This window comes from Podarcis cretensis (genome assembly GCF_951804945.1).
Source record: "Podarcis cretensis genome assembly, chromosome: 16".
NCBI classification, from domain to species: domain Eukaryota; kingdom Metazoa; phylum Chordata; class Lepidosauria; order Squamata; family Lacertidae; genus Podarcis; species Podarcis cretensis.
In genome coordinates this window covers 13,245,328-13,262,029 of record NC_137186.1, presented here as the reverse complement: position 1 = coordinate 13,262,029, position 16,702 = coordinate 13,245,328, and the positions used below count along the sequence as shown (strand labels likewise).

The 16,702-nt window shown below is 49.4% G+C and overlaps 1 protein-coding gene across 1 annotated transcript in view; it reads left to right on the top strand.

Moving 5' to 3' along the window:
- The window catches only part of DNAJC4 (DnaJ heat shock protein family (Hsp40) member C4), a 41,400-nt gene extending 28,293 nt beyond the window's left edge, over nt 1–13,107 (top strand). Inside the window, 4 exon segments of the mRNA XM_079958365.1 lie at nt 1,333–1,547; nt 3,245–3,418; nt 10,741–10,827; nt 12,808–13,107. Of these exon segments, the coding sequence (XP_079814491.1) occupies nt 1,333–1,547; nt 3,245–3,418; nt 10,741–10,827; nt 12,808–12,955 (624 nt within the window). The 3' untranslated portion in view covers nt 12,956–13,107.
- Nucleotides 13,108–16,702: the final 3,595 nt, after the last annotated feature.

Below are 16,702 nucleotides of genomic sequence, written 5' to 3'. Positions count from 1 at the left end.
TGCCAGTTCTGGCAAGTCGAATCCAGCTGGTTTGCTGTAGTCAGGCTCTCAGGCGGCTTGTGTGTTACAGATATACAGAGGGAGAAGAGAAGGTCCTCTCTTCTTGGCCTTCTGAGAGGATTCGCAACCAGAAACAAGTTCCAGTCTGCCTAGTCCCCTGATCTTCAAAGCAGATGAACTGTTTGACAGGGGACTGCGAACAGGCTTGGTTGATGTTCCCAGGTGGATGTTATATTCCTCAGGCAGCGAAGACCTGCCCCCTTGCTCAGGAACAAACATTGGTCTGCAGAAAACCCCATTGGCAGTTGCTCTGATTCAGTGGGAAATTTAGGTTTGAACAATTAAAGGTGAATTAAAGTGCTCCGTTGCCCTAGGGCTACAAATTCACCATTGTGGTTAAGAAGGTGATAGGGAAATGTGCTGAAAAGTGTGGGTTGGACAGCTGGTTAAAGGCAAGACCTGCAAATGCCCTGCTTGCAAATCAGGAAGAATCTTAGGGGCCTCCTTTCCAGTTGAGGTCAGACGAGCCGCCTCCCTGCTGAACTGCCAGCGCCTATGGAATACCTTTCTTTTCTCCCAGCAGGCATTTTAATTGAAGTCTGATTTTATAGTTTTCATTTTTATTCTCTGTAAACCGCTTAGAGATTGTTGCAGTTAAGTGGTACATAAATTGCTTGATCAAATAAAATAAATGCAGGGTGAATGCTCGCTGTAGTAAAAAAAGGAAAACAAATGCTCAGATAAAAATCTGGATGCAGCCTGACCTTTGCATAAGCTTTGTGCTGGCCGGTGTGGTGTAGTGGTTAGAGTGTCGGAAGAGAACCTCAAATCCCCACTCACCAGTGAAGCTCACTGGGAGGCCTTGGGCCAGTCGCTGCCTCTCAACTTGACCTACCTTGCAGGGATGATGTGGGGATTAAATGAGGACGGGAGAACCATGTATGCCACCTTGAGCTCCTTGGAGAGAAAAAAAAGGTTGGCTATAAATGCGAATAGTAATAATAATAATAATAATAATAATAATAATAATAATGAATATTAAGCCAGTTGGCTCAGTGTTTTAAGTCAGGTCTCCACCATGACCTGTGAATCACCAGAGAAGCAGAAGTTGCAGCAAATCCTCTTTGGGAAATCTTTGGGATGGGGGGGGGTGCAGGAGGGGCACGTATGAGGCCAGCCTTTTCTCATAGGGTTTGAAGGGACCCTGAGGTTCACCTAGTCCAGCCCCCTGCGTTGCAGGAATATGCCGCTGTCCCATGCAGGGATCGAACCTGCCACCTTGGCTTTATCAGCACTGCGCTCTAACCACCTGCGCTCCTCTCCTCTCCACAGCTCCACCCCGACAGCGACCCAGGCAACCCTGAGCTCCACAGCCAGTTTGTGAAGCTCAACGAGGCCTACCGGGTGCTCAGCAAGGCCAGTAGCCGGAGGCGCTACGACAGCACACAAGCAGCGCGAGAAGCTCGGCCTCCCCCAGGCAGCCATGGCAGTAGCACCAGCAGTGGTGCCTGGAGGAACCCTTTTGATTTGGGCAACTTCGGGAAAAGGTACGGAACGAGAGATGCCCCCCACCTCTGGGAACAAAGCTTCCTGTCCTGCGAGCTTCACGCCAACAGCTCCTGACTACCACACATAAGGGTAAAAGATCCAGTCCGTCATCTTGTTCTCACCTCCTTGTGCCTGTTATGGGAACTTGATAAGCAGGACCTGAGCACAACAGCAACTCTCCCCACTTAATATTATTATTAAGGTAAAGGTAAAGGGACCCCTGACCATTAGGTCCAGTCATGACCAACTCTGGGGTTGCGGCACTCATCTCGCTTACAGCTTCCGGGTCATGTAGCTAGCATGACTAAGCCGCTTCTGGCGAACCAGAGCAGCGCACGGAAACGCCATTTACCTTCCCACCGGAGCGGTACCTATTTATCTACTTGCACTTTGACGTGCTTTCGAACTGCTAGGTTGGCAGGAGCAGGGACCGAGCAACGGGAGCTCACCCTGTTGCGGGGATTTGAACCGTCGACCTTCTGATTGGCAAGTCCTAGGCTCTGTGGTTTAACCCACAGCGCCACCCGCGTCCCAATCAATATTATTATTATCATTTATTAAATTTCTATACAGCCCTTCATCCATAGATCTCAGGGCGGGTCGCCATATAAAATCACATTTGCGATTCCCAGCGTACCCTGAAGTGTCCTGATTTCCCCTGGACATCCTGGAATTGCAGAAGCCATCCCAGCTTCTGGTTTGAATCCCGGAATGTCCCGTTTTCTCCCTCCAGTGCTGAGCTCGTGGAGGAGGATGAACCAACACTTGCAGAGGTGCTGTACTCTTGTGCGAGTCAGCCGGCTCCTTTGAGAGCTTGGTACAGAAAGACGCATCCGCAGGAAGGTTGGAGGGTATGCAGTAATAATAATAATAATAATAATCATGAGGATGATAATTTTATTGTTCATACCCCGCCCATCTGGCGGGTCAGACCAATGGCTCATCTGGTTCAGCATCCTGTTCTGGCAGGGGCCGACCACATGGGAAGCTCACAAGCAGGACCTGAAGGCTCTCCTCGCTTGTGATCCCTGGCAAATGGCACTCAGAGGCAACCCTGCCGTTGGCTAGTAGCCATTGATCGCCATCCTTCTTTGTCCTCTGCCTTAAGCAATTTGAAATATACTCGAAGTCGAGTGTGGATTTCATGCTCTTTATTCAGCTTATAGTAGTGAGGAATGAAAGTTCCAAATACCTCCTTTATATACATTATTTACACAATGGGCCGCACGTGATTGGCTAATTCCAGGATTCTCTTGTAGGCCAATCAGGTTGCAGATTCACTTCCACCTGGAGCTGGATTGGGTGGCTCCTGCGGACCAATCATACTGCTGCATTGTTCTAGGACCAATCAGACTGCTGCATTTTGGATCCTATTCAACTCAGTACATAACAAAATTACATTGCACCACCATTGGCCAGGGCTCTTCAAGCTTGGGCTGCCAGGTGTTTTGGAGCTACAGCTGCCCATCATCTCTTGCCATTGGCCATGCTGGCTGGGGGCTGATGGGAGATGGAGGCCAACCCCACCTGGAAGGCCAGAACTTCCTCCTTCAGGCTCTACAGCCCCCTGCTCGCCCCCCAACTGTAGAGGGCACCAAAAAATCTTGCACCTGCCCAGTTCTGTAAGCAGCCAGCCAACCAGAGTGCAGCGGTCTCTGTGCCAGCCCTGTGCTAACTTTCTTGCTTTTCCCTGCAGGAGCACACCAGAGCCCAACGAGGACGTACGGTATTGGCAACAGTTCCACCACTCTCCTTCAGAGTCATTCTCAGGCCCCGAGTTCGAGAGGAAGCGTCGCCAGAACAGATACATCTTTGTGTACTGTTTGCTCGTCATAGTGGGCGGCTTAACTGCCCACTACATAGGATTCAGGTATGGGGCTGCTCCCTTTTCCTCCGTCCCTGCCCACCACCCCAAACCAGATGAGAAGGTTCCAGGTTTAAAGTTCTGGGGTGGGGAAGCTCAGGGGATTGAAAGTGGCCCTCTAGGCCTCTGTATCTGGCCCTCAGAACTCTCAGCAGGCCACACCCCTCACCAGCCCTGCTCCACACCCTCCTTGAGTGCTTTTGCCTGGCTGGGATGTGTCCTTGAACTCTGATAGCGCCTCCTGCTGGCCTGGAGGAAGGAGAGAGAGGGGTGTGTGTGAGTGTGGGTATAGAAACTAGCCTACTATACTAAGGTAAAAAATTGCATCCTTGGCTCCACCAACTTTTGCCCTTCTCTCCGCCCCCTCCCAAAGGTTGCCCAGAAGGGAATATGCCATCGGGCTATAACAGCTTCCCCATCGCTGCCCTGGTGAAGCTTGACAATGCATCGCACAGATTTAGCTGCGTTAGTTTCTTCCGCATAGTTTGCTGAGCCAATGCAGGGGCAAAGAGCTAAGTAGGGCATTGGGAATCTTCTCTGGCAGCACGTCCTGCTGCCTCCTCACCCCTGGACCGCCTCCAAAGGTATCCTGCCCACACCACCCTGCTTTACCATCATGAAGACAAGCTGCGTGGGAAAGTGGGCGGCCCCAAAAGTTCTGAGGAGGCTGTGTGATTTGCAAGCCACTCTTGTTCCTTGATACTGGGAGCCAACTCCCCTCCCTTCTTTGGTGGAGCGTGTGTGTGAATTGTAGAGTTGAAGGGAACCCCAAGGGTCGTCTAGTCCAACCCACTGCAGTGCTTTGCTGATCATTATTTATTTTGCATTTATATCCCATCTTTTTCTCTAAGGAGCTCAAGGCAGCATTTGGGATTATGGATGCAAAGCAGGAGCACTGGAACATTATAAGCTGCCTTCTCCCAGGCTGGGCCATTTGCCCATCCTCCCTAATATTGCCTTCTCTGACAGGCAGGGTCTTGGACAGAGACGGGCCTTTCCCTTCGCCTGCTGCTTGAAATCCTTTTCGTCAGAGGGGCCAGTGAGTGAACCTGAGACCTTCTGCAGGCAGGAGGTGTCCCTCCCTCTGCCACAGAGCGATGATCCTTCCAATTTAGTAGCTAAGACACTTGAGCTACAAATGAGGAAGTCCTCGGTTCAAATTTTGCCCCAGCTGTGAACTTTCCAGGTGGCCTTAAGCCACACTCACATTCCCCTCCCCATGCAACATGGAGAGAATAAGAACACAGAAAGAGCCCTGCTAGATCAAACCAAACTACAGTGGTGCCTCGCAAGACGAAAAGAATCCGTTCCGCGAGTCTCTTTGTCTTGCGGTTTTTTCGTCTTGCGAAGCAAGCCCATTAGCGGCTTAGCGGATCGGCTGATAAGCGGCTTAGCGGCTTAGAAAAAAGGGGGGAAGGAAAAAAACCCCGCAGGAACTCGCAAGACATTTTCGTCTTGCGAAGCAAGCCCATAGGAAATTCGTTTTGCGAAGCACTTCCAAAACGGAAAACCCTTTCGTCTAGCGGGTGTTCCGTCTTGCGAGGCATTCGTCTTGTGGGGCACCACTGTATTCCACCAACCTCTTTCCAACCTGGGTGCTTAGGGGAAGCCCACAGTCAGGACGCAAAAGCAAGATTTTCCCTTTCCTGGTTTCTTCACAGCCCAGCTGTTGTTTAGAGGTATACTGCCCCTGCTCATGGAGGTTCCACTTATTGATCACAGCTGTCTTCTCTCCATGAATTCCCTTTGCCAACCCAGTGCCCTCTAAATGCTGACATCAGCCCCATCATAGCTGAAGCCATCGTTGCTTTGCATGAAGAAGTTCCCAGGTTCCATCCCCGCCAGCATAGGGCTGGGAGAGAATCTCTTGCCTGGACCCCTGCAGGGCCACTGCCAGTTGGTGGAGGCAATAATGAGCTAAGAGCCTGCTGGATCAGGTCAGTGGCCCATCTCATCCTGCATCCTGTTCTCACCAGATGCCTGTGGGGAACCCACAAGCAGGATTCGGGCAAAAGAGCCCTTTCCCCTCCTGTGGCTTCCAGCAGCTGGTATTCAGAAGCATGGCTGCCTCCCGCTGTGGAGGCAGAGCTTAGCCATCATGGCTAGTAGCCTTTCATAGCTGTCTTCCTCCATGAATTTATTTACAGTGGTACCTCGGGTTAAGTACTTAATTCGTTCCGGAGGTCCATTCTTAACCTGAAACTGTTCTTAACCTGAAGCACCACTTTAGCTAATGGGGCCTCCTGCTGCCGCCGCACCGCAGAAGCACGATTTCTGTTCTCATCCTGAAGCAAAGTTCTTAACCCGAGGTACTATTTCTGGGTTAGCGGAGTCTGTAACCTGAAGCGTATGTAGAAGAAGAAGAAGAAGAGTTTGGATTTGATATCCCGCCTTTCACTCCCTTTAAGGAGTCTCAAAGCGGCTAACATTCTCCTTTCCCTTCCTCCCCCACAACAAACACTCTGTGAGGTGAGTGGGGCTGAGAGACTTCAAAGAAGTGTGACTGGCCCAAGGTCACCCAGCAGCTGCATGTGGAGGAGCGGAGACGCGAACCTGGTTCCCCAGGATTACGAGACTACCGCTCTTAACCACTACACCACACTGGCTCTCAGTGTAACCCGAGGTACCACTGTAATCCTCTTTTAAAGCCATCTAGGTTGGTGGCCTTCTCTGCCTCCTATGCAAGCGAGTTTAACTACGTGCTGCATGAAAAAGTACGGGCAACTTCCTATTTCTGTGTGGGGGATATGTGCACGTTTAAGTGAAAATGTGTATACAGTATTGGGAACACCATTGAAAAAAGCCTGTGAACACCCTCTAAACCAGGGGTCAGCAAACTTTTTCAGCAGGGAGCCAGTCCACTGTCCCTCAGACCTTGTTGGGGGCCGGATTATATTTTTTGGGGGTGGGGAAATGAACGAATTCCTATGCCCCACAAATAACCCAGAGATGCATTTTAAGTAAAAGGACACATTCTACTCATGTAAAAACATGCTGATTCCCAGACCATCCGTGGGCCAGATTTAGAAGGCGATTGGGCCAACTCCAGCCCCCGGGCCTTAGGTTGCCTACCCATGCTCTAAACCTCTGGAAGCCCTTGAAAAACCTTTTAAAAAACAAACCCCACCAAACTTCACCAAAACCATTCCCTCCAAACCTCAAACTCCAGCTCTTCACAGCCTCCAAAGGTAGGTGCAAGGGCTCCTGGGATTGCACTTGCAAAGGTTCGTGGGATTCTTAGATGCTGTTTGTGTGCAATTTTTGCTGTTTCTGTACTATTTTGAGGCCGTTTTTGACCCTTTTCATGCCACTTCCGGCTTCACAGCGATGCGTGAGGTCGTGGTCGCTTGTGCCTTGAACACAGGTAAATAGGGGAGTTGCCTGTATGTCCTTTTATAAGGGAGCTTCATGGATAATTGCAACATGCATGGCAGATAGAAGGAGCCCACATCAGACACTTGTAGGCCATGGGCTCTTTAGCAGAAGCCGGTGCTGGTTTACTTTCACACAGATTTCATGTAGGGGAAGTCCCTCCTTTTGAACCCAGAAAGGGACGCAAGCCCTCATGGTTCTGGAGACAACTGCCTTTGCATCCTTTTGGCCTATCTTGTTGGTACGGCGGACCCTTGTGCAGTTGCTGGTGCTGGGCTGGTTCTTTCCCTTTCTTTTTTTCCCTGGCTTGCTTTGCCGCCCCCCTCCCAGCAATGCAGCCTGCCAACCCCGGCTGCCAGCCAGCCAGCCAATTCTAATTCTAATCCATTGCCTAATTAGCCGGCCATGACCAGGGAGAGATTAATCGTGAGCAGCCTTTAATCAAGCCTAATGCAATTAAACATGCCTGCTTATGCTTGAACGGGGAGGGGCATTTAAAGGGGCCTGAAAAGGGGGGGCAGGGCACATGGGTGAATCAAATTCCACACCCATGTGGGGAGATGAGCAACAGGGGAAGAATGCCCCTCCCGCTTTTGCAGGGCGTCTTGCCATCAACTGCCTCTCCTTCCATGCTTCTCATTCCCCCAAGTTTGTGGAAGGGCTGTGGCTCAGGGGGTGTGGGGCAGAGCATCTGATTTACATGTAGAAGGCCCCTGGTTCCATCTCCAGGTAGGGCTGGGGGAGACCGCATCTGAAATCTTGGAGAGCCGCCACATGCCAAAAGCATCTGATTGGCCACTGTGAGAACCGGCAGCTAGACTAGATGGGCCTTTGCCCTGATCCATAAAGGCTCTTCTTACGTTCTTCTTCATTCATAAAATAATTAATGCATCCACTCACTTTTCATTCATGCAGCAGTATTGGGCGGCGGTCAGAGGATCTTTCTGCAGAGCAGTGAACATGTCTGGGGTGGTGGTGGTGGTGGTGGAGGAGAAGGAGGTGGTATGCACCCAGTATGAACAGTGCTGGGGCGAGGGAGCCTTGGCTTTGCCACTTCCTGCTTCTTCCCAGGTTGTCAAGAGAGGGCACCTTCAGCTGTCGAAGCTGGTGGAGCTTAAGACACAACCCTGCCCCACCAAAAAATGCCCAGTGGAGGCCACCCATGGATAGATTTCAGCTGGCATTTTCCTCAGGCGGTTGCCAGCCTGCTTTTTAATCCCGCTTCCAGAACCTTTGAGTGATCTCCCCACAGATAAAGACTTGGGAACTGAAGGATGCACTTGTCAGTCAGTCCACAAACATTCCTTTCATTTTATTTTGCTGGCTAAGAACGAAAGGCGGCGTTTGCAAAGGATTCTGGGACGGGCAATGCCGTCTGCCTGCTCAAGAAGCTAAACACTCTACACTCGGGATCTAATCCAATTCGACAGACTCGTCACCCGTACCGTTTCGTTTCAGTTCTCACTTCGCTATTTTTAACTGTTCCTGATCCGGTCCTTCAGCTTTTCGGAAATTGCGTTGCTGTTCAACTTTTTTATGACGATTTCAGAGCTGACTGAAAACTCAATGAGCCGATGATTGCCCATTGAAGCATGCATCTTGCTGCAGGGTTACTGTCTGTTCAAGTGAGGATGATGAGGCGTGATGGATCTCTTCCCCACACCCAGCCACTCACTGGAGTTACAGCTCTTTGCCATTTCTTTTCTTGTCAGCCGACTAGCATTTTCACATATATTGCCAAGCAAATGAGTGACTCACCACACCCCCAAAAGCTCAGTTCATAATTGGTCAAGGGCCAAGGCATAGCTCTCAGGGAGTGCTGATAATTCCCCCTCAACCTCCCCCCCCCCACTTTGCCCAGGAAAAAAAGAACAAAAACTGCAAATTGTCTTTTTGCATGGATTAATAAGTAGAAAGATGATAGGAAAATTAACCCATTACTATGACGTTGTTAGAAAAAAATACGTGCATCAGACTTGCCCTTGAACTCTCACAAAATACACACAAAGCCCATTTTGGGTTGCATCAACAGATGTCATGGATTCACATTAAGATGTAAGACAGTGGCTGTGCTTTCTCTGTGCATTTGGCTAAGCCACAGGGGCAAAAGGCGAGAGAAAGGTTAACGATAAAACAATGAATGTTAATGGTGGTTAATGGCTAACATAATCACGTCAACACTTCACCTGTGATGTTAAAGTAAATACACATTTCTGCAATACCCAGTGAGCAGACAGTTGAGGACAAATTTGGTGATGGTGTCCACACTTGGGTTTGTCCCATGCCTAGGAAGCATGGGTCTGAGAGCTTTTTGCCTGGGAAAACCTGCTCTGTATCACTGAATTGGAGCAAATGCCCACTTGCAGAAAACCCAATTGCTGTTTGCACCAGTTCTGTGATAAGTAGCAGGTTTTCCCTGGTGGAAAGTGGGGGGGGGGGGGAGGAGTCTGGACGAGCCGTAAATTATGTGCGAACAAGTTGTCATATTAGAAAAATGCTAAAAGCAAAACAGTATTAGGGGAAATCTGCAAGGAAGGTTGGCTTGCAAAGAGCGGACAAGCAGTCTGAGGGCCAGTTCAGTTTGCTCATAGCAAATTCTGCCACCCTCCCTGCTTTACACACACTCACACACACACAACCACACAAGCCCAGTTTTGCGGAGCCCAGGGTAAACACACGAAAAGGCTATTAAGTGGCAAGACATTTTCTCATGGAAATTTGGGAAGATGGAAACAAGGTGGGTGGGTTGAGTCCTTCATTAGCTCTTCTTCCCTGCGCATCGATAGGACTTGTATTTATTAGAACCGCGGCACCCCTGCCATTGTTTCAGGAGGTGAGGCGCTAGTGGAATAAGCAGTAGCAGTCTCTTTGACATGCTGTGAATATAATGTTGTCAGACATTCAGGGAGAGGGAAAGGCAGTCTGCCAAATGGAAGGAAACATCCAGCACCAACAGCATTTGTGTGCAACTGAAACATAGAATGCAGGGAACATTTGGGGGGGGGGGGGGCGTGGCTGTTGTTTGTTGACAGGGCAACTGCTTAGCATACAGAAGGTGCCAGGGTCAATCCCTGATGGCATCTCCAGGTGGGGTTGGGAGAGATCCCTGCCTGAAACCTTGGAGATCTGCTGCCATTCAGTGTAGACAACACTGAGCTAGATGGACCTCATTGTCCACTTGGAATTCCGAACCCAAAGAGTCCATCTCATCCTCTTCCACATCTGTCTCCCCAAACCCTCCCACCCTGATTGTAAAAAAAAGTCACGGACCAGGGCAGAAAATATATCTGACTGCTTCCCCCACCTGCAAGGGAACAGGATATTTGGTCTTACACCATCTCTTGTTTCCTTGCACTCCCACCCCAGGGAAGGCCTCTGTCTTGAGCTAGGGCTATAAGGAGGCACAATGATTTCTGCCCTCCCTGGGTCCTTCGCAATCAGCACTGTTTCCATTCTGCTGCAGTTCAGCTTGCTTAAAGGTAAAGGTAAAGGTACCCCTGCCCGTACGGGCCAGTCTTGACAGACTCTGGGGTTGTGCGCCCATCTCACTTAAGAGGCCAGGGGCCAGCGCTGTCCGGAGACACTTCCGGGTCACGTGGCCAGCGTGACATCGCTGCTCTGGCGAGCCAGAGCCGCACACGGAAACGCCGTTTACCTTCCCGCTAGTAAGCGGTCCCTATTTATCTACTTGCACCCGGAGGTGCTTTCGAACTGCTAGGTTGGCAGGCGCTGGGACCGAGCAGCAGGAGCGCACCCCGCCGCAGGGATTCGAACCGCCGACCTTTCGATCGGCAAGCCCTAGGCGCTGAGGCTTTAACCCACAGCGCCACCTGCGTCCCGCTTCAGCTTGCTTAGTTTCTGTTAAATGCATTACCAACGCTAACCAGTAATGCTTTACTGCTTCTGTTCCACTTCTAAACCTACCCAAACACCTTTTTTCTCTTCCTTTTTTGCAGGAAGCTGGAGAAAGTTCACAACAACTTCATGGATGAGAAGGACCGGGTCATAACCCAGATATATAATGAGAGCAAGGAACGGGCTAGGTACATATATTCTCATTTTTTTTAACCCCACATAAATGACCCTCAGTGTGAACTGTATTCTTTCTACAACATGACTGTATTTTCCTTAATTTCCATAATTTATTTTTAAGTTTTGATAAGTACAGTCAAAGCTCTGGGTAGCACTGAACCCTACAAGTTGTCCACATTGTGAATTTAAAGCACTATTATACCATTTAAGCAGTTATGGAGAATCCAGAGAACTGTACTTCATTAAGGGTGCTGAGAATTGTACTGCACCATTAACAAACCACAGTTCCCAGGATCCTTTGGAGGAAGCCCGTTAAAGTGGTATAAAAGTACTTTAAATGTATGGTGTGACCACTGGAAGTCTTTTTTCCCTTCCTATTTTTTTTAAGTGACTTTACTGGGCAATTGCCACCCCCAACAGGTGAAACCCATGAGGCTATGAGGACTAGAAACTTGCCTCTTAAAAGTAAATAAATAAATTGAAAGCTGAGATCCTTGAGATGCGGATTTCTGCCCCCAGTACCTTATTTTTAATTTGTTCTGATTTCTTTGCAGGGAGGTTATATAATAACAAGCACTCATTGTCATTCCATTCTGATTTTCTTGCGTGGTGGTTGCATGTCTTTCCACTAGTCAGTCCTTTATCCCACACTCCTTAGTACATTTCCTAACTTTGTTTTCCTAACTTCAAAAAGGTCTGCCTGTTGTTTTTAACGTGGATTCGTTGCACCAGAGCTGTTTGATCTCCTTTAATTGTGCAAACCTAAATTTCCAGTACGCAATTGAATCCTTCCTGTAAAACATTCTGGAAGGGACAGTGGCTTCTTCTCCCAAGGTATCCTGGGATTCTCTCTTAGGATGTCTCCAGATGGTCTGTCTTTTGCACAAGGGATTCATGCGCTTATCAGAACTTTAGGTTTGGGTGTTTAAAGCGGATTAAAGGGCTCTGTCGTCCTAGCGCAACAAATCTACTTCAAAAAACAACAACAAATGCCAACTTCTTTCAGTTACAATAGTTACGGGGAGATGCACTGGAAAGTGCGGGGTGAGCGAACGATTAGCAGGCAGACAAATTAATGTTAACTGTAAACCCAGATACTCTATTTCCCACCCATCCTTGGTTTTAATGTGGGGCTGTTGGTTGGTTTGGTTGTAAGCCACTCTGGTTTGGCTTGGGCAAGCTAAAATGACTAACAAATGTGATACACAAACAAATCAACAAACCACCCTTTATCAAAATATCTTGCGATTCGCAAGATAAAAATACAGTATAAAAGCACAAATAAATAGTTAAACTAGAAGCAACAAAACTATAAGTCCCTGCCCAGCTCATAATAAGGCTGCACTTAAGAAGTTGGTATCATTGAAAACTGGGATAAGAATTCATTGCAGTGCAACGTGTGCTTATGTGGGACACAGTAATAAGGTTTTGCAGCGCTTTTGAGTAGGCTCTTGATTTACTGTAGGGGTGGGGAACCTCAGGCCCAAGCTGCAAATGTGGCCCTCCAGATCCCTCTGTCTGGCCCTTGGAAGTCTCCCCAGGCCACACCTCCTCCCTAGGCCATGCCTCTCATTGTCCCTGCTTTGCACCCTCCTTGAATGCTTTTGCCTGGCTGGAATGTGTCCTTGAACTCTGATGATGTTTCTTGCTTGCCTGGATACGGAGAGAGACATCTCTCTCTCTCTCTCTCTCTCTCTCTCTCTCTCTCTCTGTGTGTGTGTGTGTGTGTGTGTGTGTCTTCTTTCTGTGTGTGTACCACTGATTTCTGCATGACTGCAATGGGGCTTCCTGTGCATGGGTGAGAATCCCATCCATTGCTCTGCCCTCTTTTGACCATCACTGGCTCCTTGGAAGGTTCCCACAATGTCAGTGTGCCCCTTGGGCTGATAAAGGTGGCTGCTTGTTTTAGCACTCTGCAACACTGAGTTTGCTTGCCTGGAGGAAGCCTGGTTGGTTCTCACCCACGGTGCTTGTGCTTCCCCCACCCCCAGGTCCATCGGCTTCCAGAAGCAGCAGGAGCTACTGCGGCAGAAGCATGCCGAATTCGCCCAGCGAAACAGCGCTATCTCCAAGCAGGTTCCGGGAGGAGCCTTGGACTCTGGGAGGGAAACGGCTCCCCCCATCTCCACTGCCAAATGAAAAGAAAAACTGAGTTGGACCTGAAATCCTCAAGCCTGGGTTCACTGCCTTTGGTTGTGGCCAGCTGCTGAGGAAGGGGCATTTCTGAGCCTCCACTACCCATTTCTCCGCTTGTCCTCCTTCCTAATAGAAACATCGCTGTACAGTGAAAACTGGGCCTCTGTTGTTGTTTTCCTTGGCCTACCTCTCTCGCCACACAGAAATACGCCCTCTGCCCTTCCTCCACTCCAACCTGTTATGGCCTCTCCAGGTAGGACTGGGAGAGACCCCCTGCCTTGAAACCCTGGACAGGTGCAGACATTACTGAGCTTAGATGGAGCCGATGGTCTGGCTTGGCTTAAAGCATGTTTCTCCACCCAGGAGTTTAATTGGAAGCAGGGCCTAGGAGCCAGGATTGGCAACGGCCTGCATAGCCAGCTCTTGGTCTATGGCAGGGGTGGGGCAGCTCAGGTGTGGGAGCCAAATGCCTGGCCCTCAGGACTGTCCCCACAGCACACCTCACTTCCTCAGGCCACACCCCTCACTGGTCCTGCTTCACATCCTTCTTTCGGCCTGGCTGGGATGCTTCCCTGAACTTTGACACTGCTTTCCTGGATGGGAAGACAGAGAGTGCTGTGGGAGTGTGTGTAGAAACTAGTCTACTGTACAAAGGTAAAATTTGCATGGGTCGCTCCACCCACTTTTGGCTCTGGGCCCACCCACCACTGGCATGCGGCCCCCAGAGTGTGGCACAGAAGGGAATGTGGCCCTCAGTTTGAAAAATATTTCCCACCTCAGGTCTAGGGTGTCCTCCCAAGCTGGCTGCTGAATATTTCAGCAGTTGGAACTGGCCCAGTCTATTCCTCTGCCCTGTGGGCTTCAGGCTCCATCAGCCAGCACAGCTGGGCCTGTGACACCTCAAATATGGAAGGGGGACACACAGCTTTTCCCTCATCCTCCAACTCAGTGTTGCAGCCCATCCTGGAAAGTGGAAACCTGCAGTCTTGATGTGGGCAGCACAGACGAGCAGAGCCTCCAGGTAACCAAACAGCACGCCACTCATTCCTCTTGCTTTGCCGCTGTGTGTTGTCTGAAGCAGCATTTTCGAAACATGAGAGGTTTGTAAGAGCAAGAATTAAACACCCACCCACACCCAGGTCCCATCTTCACTATATGTTTGAATCACTATCATGCCACTTTAAACAGAGCTTTCTCCTCAAAAAATCCTAGAAATTGTTGTTTGCGAAGGCAAAGTAAGGAGAGTCCTATTCCCCTCACAGAGCTACAATTCCCAGAGCTCCTTGGGAAGAGGGATTGGCTGTTAAATCCACTCTAAATACAGTGGTGCCCCGCAAGACGAATGCCTTGCAAGACGGAAAACTCGCTAGATGAAAGAGTTTTCCGTTTTGGAGGTGCTTCGCAAAACGAATTTCCTATGGGCTTGCTTCGCAAGACGAAAATGTATTGCGAGTTCCTGCGGGTTTTTTCCCCTCCCCCCCTTTTTCTAAGCCGATAAGCCGCTAAAAGCCGCTAAGCCATCAATGGGCTTGCTTCGCAAGACGAAAAAACCGCTAGACGAAGAGACTCGCGGAACGGATTCTTTTCGTCTTGCGAGGCACCACTGTATTAAAGCTCTTTGAAGGTGGAAGATGGATCTTGGCACCCTTGAGAAAAACTACAGGCTTTTGGGGAAAGCTGTGATTGTTCAAAGTGCTATGGCATTGCCTTAAACGCATAATCGAGATGGGACCTCAGAACAGCTCATCTACCCTCTTTTTCACTGTTCTGAGTGTGATTGGAAGGAGATTGCTTAGGGCTGTTACTCACTCAGAGATGAAATGGGTAACTTCTTCTGAAGGCTAGTAATTCTGCATTTCCACAGTGGAAGCAATTCAGTCGTGCTCAGTGCAAAGGCATGGCAATATTACCCCGCCTTGGGCAGTGGCTGATTGACAAAAGGCCTAGATCAGTGATTCATGCAGAGATACCACAGGCAGCCTTCTCTGGGCTTAATGCCTCAGTGGCTTTAAATGTTTTGTGCCGGGGCACAATAAAGAGGAGCTGCGCAGACACCATGCATTTAAAGCATTTGCCTTCCCTCAAAGAATTCTGGGAACCATAGTGTCTTAAGGATGGTGGGAAATGTAGTTCTGTGAGGGGTAAGCAACAGTTCCCGGGATTTTTTTTTTTTGGGGGGGGGGGAACCATGTGCTTAAAATCTATGGTGTGTATTCAGCCAGGGACTATGTAGAGGGAAACTCAAGTATTGAAAGGAAGGTTGTGCCCCCTTGCCCCCTTTGGAGCCTGTTATTTCCAGCAAATAGAGGGTGGGGGAGCGTAGGAGAAAATGAACCTTTGGAGGTAGCTCAGAGTGACGTGCAGGGAGGATTAGCAAGACCACGGCTTGCAAGGGGAACTATGTGTGAAATGCTGGTTTAATCTCATTGTGCGCAGGAGCCTGAACTACAAAGCTTCCTGCTCTCAGGAGGGAGGCGATAGGGGGATAAAGGAGCAGCCCTCAACTGCTGGGGCATGCCCAAGGGTTTGTACATGTATGTCCCCAGCACCTGGGAGGGCCTGTGTGTGCACATGTTCACGCAAAGGATGCGGCATGTGGGAGCTTACGAAGTTGGGTAATGGCAAAGCATTCGTTATTATCATTACAGTATTTTATTAATTGCCTTCCACACAATCATCACCAGGCAATGTACAATGAAATCAGCGAGCAGGTTTTTAAAAAATTTAAACCTGCCCATCTGCTTAAAGCAAAACACAGTAAAATAGATGCTTGTGGTCAAGACCCATTTATCCAGCTGAGAAAACCTGCTGGAACAATAATTACTTCCGTTATTTCCGATGGGTGCCTGTTGTTTCTCAACAGGCAGCCATCCTAGAAGCCCTGCTCTGAGCTACTGTGAAGTGGGCTTCCCAGATCTTTGGAACTTGCAGGAGAAACTCCCTCGCAGATCACAGGGATCTACTGAGTGCATAAAGGATAAGGCGGTCTCTCAGCTAACCCTGACCCTGAGCTGTATATGGTCTTATGTGTACCAACACATTGAACTTGACCCGGCAGCAAACTGGCAGCCGCTGCAAATCTCGCAGGCAGGGTGTTAAGTTAGTGACACTTAGGACGTTAGGACATAAACATCCGTAACCAAAATAATGAAATAGAAGTGTGCCTCTTGCATGTGCGTTCATGTGTCCTTGCACATAGATTCACATGCGGTATCTCTGCAGGGGTGTGTGTTATACAGCTACCACCCCCTGCTGGCTGGTTCAGGAAGCACCTAGTTTTCCAACAGAAATTGCCCATAAATGACCCAGGTTTTTGCAGCAGGGGACAGGGATATAGCCAACTTCACTTATTCCAGGAGATGATATGGCCTTTGCACATCCCTGTTGTGTGCCATGCCAGAGCTACTTCTAACATATATTGGAGGAGGGAAAACGTGGAAAGCGGGACTGAAGGAATTCAGGCACGAAAAGCCTTGCAATGATAGGAAGAGGCATTGGCCCCCTCTAATCTGGGTGGAATTCATGCCCCTCCCCTCCCATTCTGACCCGGCACATCTCCCCCTCCCCATCTACCCCATGGCTAATCCAGGCATTTCCCCAGTCGCTGGATTCCTTTAGCAAGCAAAGCAGCGTAATCTGTGTCTTAATTGGTGAACTAAGAGGTACCAGGGTTTTAAGTCTGCTTAGCAAGTCTGCTTCATGGAGGACGAGCCGTAGCCAAGTGGTCAAGAGCATCTGCTTGGCATGCAG